The 1,773-nt window shown below is 38.1% G+C and overlaps 1 protein-coding gene across 1 annotated transcript; it reads left to right on the top strand.

Annotated features, from left to right (window-relative positions):
• The first annotated feature begins 329 nt into the window (after positions 1 to 329).
• On the top strand, positions 330 to 1,253 carry LOC102766368 (olfactory receptor 7A5). The gene has a single exon (XM_006768403.1). It carries the CDS (start codon positions 330 to 332, stop codon positions 1,251 to 1,253), a length of 924 nt encoding a protein of 307 aa, XP_006768466.1.
• The last annotated feature ends 520 nt before the right edge of the window (positions 1,254 to 1,773 follow it).

Raw genomic sequence — 1,773 nt, forward strand, 5'->3', positions numbered from 1 at the left:
TAAATGCATTTTAATAAGCACTGTCTTTATAATTATTCAAAGTGTGGGTTATATTTTTGGGACACCTTACATACCTCAAATGAATGAAAGGTATCCTCAATAAAACAGTAATATACATTATGTTTGAAGAATTGATTGATTATAAAAGGAAATTCTAATGATAAATGGCAACAGAGTTGACTTAATGAGAACCAGATCATACACCAAATAGGAAAATTATTTTCCTGATTCTACAATGTAAATGTGTCATTTATTCTCAGTTAATAATGCTTGCTAATGTGAAAATTTGTTTTTCATTTTTTATATTTTCTTCTCGTCACTGCCAACACATGGAACCAGGCAATGGTACACAAATTTCAGAATTTCTTCTTCTGGGACTTTCACAGGCACTGGAACTACAGTCCCTCATATTTGGGCTTTTCCTCTCCATGTACCTGGTCACTGTATTTGGAAATCTGCTCATCATCCTGGCTGTCAGCTCAGACTCCCACCTGCACACACCCATGTACTTCTTCCTCTCCAACCTGTCCTTGGTGGACATCTGTTTCACCTCCACCACCATCCCAAAGATGCTGGTGAATATCCAGACACAGAGCAGAGTTATCACCTATGAAGACTGTATTACTCAGATATATTTTTGTACACTCTTTGTAGTATTGGATAACTTTATCTTGACTGTGATGGCCTATGACCGGTTTGTGGCCATCTGCCACCCCCTGAACTACATGGTCATCATGAACCCCAGGCTCTGTAGAATGCTGGTCCTGGTGACCTGGATCATGGGTTTCCTAATTTCCTTGCTACATAGCTTAATGGTGTTGCAACTGTCCTTTTGTGCAGATTTAGAAATCCACCACTTTTTCTGTGAACTCAATCAGGTGGTTCAACTTGCCTGTTCTGACACCTTTCTTAACAACCTTATGATATATCTTTTAACTGTGCTACTTGGTGGTGGTCCCTTTGCTGGCATCCTTTACTCTTACTCTAAGATAGTCTCCTGTATATGTGCAATCTCTTCAGCTCAGGGGAAGTATAAAGCATTTTCTACCTGTGCGTCTCACTTCTCAGTTGTCTCCTTATTTTATGGTACGAGCCTAGGAGTGTATCTCACCTCTGCTGCTGCCCAAAATGCATACTCAAGTGCAACAGCCTCGGTGATGTACACTGTGGTCACACCCATGCTGAACCCCTTTATCTACAGTCTGAGGAACAATGACATAAAGAGAGCCTTGCAAAGATTCCTTGGCAGGTAAGCTTTTCAAAGGCCAATTGTACTAGGCTGAAGAAGTGACCATGAATGAAGAGTTCAAAGCCTCAGAGCTGTATTATTTTCTGAGACAAATTAATCCAATCTTTTGATCATACATAATTGGAAATTCTCATGAGTTAACATGAATTACTTTGGAATAATTTATTCTCTTATGGCATATATCATTCAAAGTAATATTTCTATTGTTTCCTAGAAAGAATATTCATGAGTTATACTCTCCTATGGACATAAGTACATTTGGGTATTAAGGATATTTACATAATATTCTGGAGGAAAATTGGAGACCACAGTTTTCATGGTGCACATCTAATCATTAAAGTGTGGATAGGGTGTCTATGTGTCTGTGTTCTTATTCACTGGGTGAAAAATTACCTGGAGAGTTTTATGTGCCTTTTCTGAACTATTTTTCTGCTTCTGTTGAAATGATTTCAATTAACAAAACTGTAAAATGTGTGGCACTACATAGAATATGAAAACTACACGTTTATGGTATCAGAGCTGAT

Source organism: Myotis davidii, unplaced genomic scaffold, assembly GCF_000327345.1.
Source record: "Myotis davidii unplaced genomic scaffold, ASM32734v1 scaffold2023, whole genome shotgun sequence".
NCBI lineage: Eukaryota > Metazoa > Chordata > Mammalia > Chiroptera > Vespertilionidae > Myotis > Myotis davidii.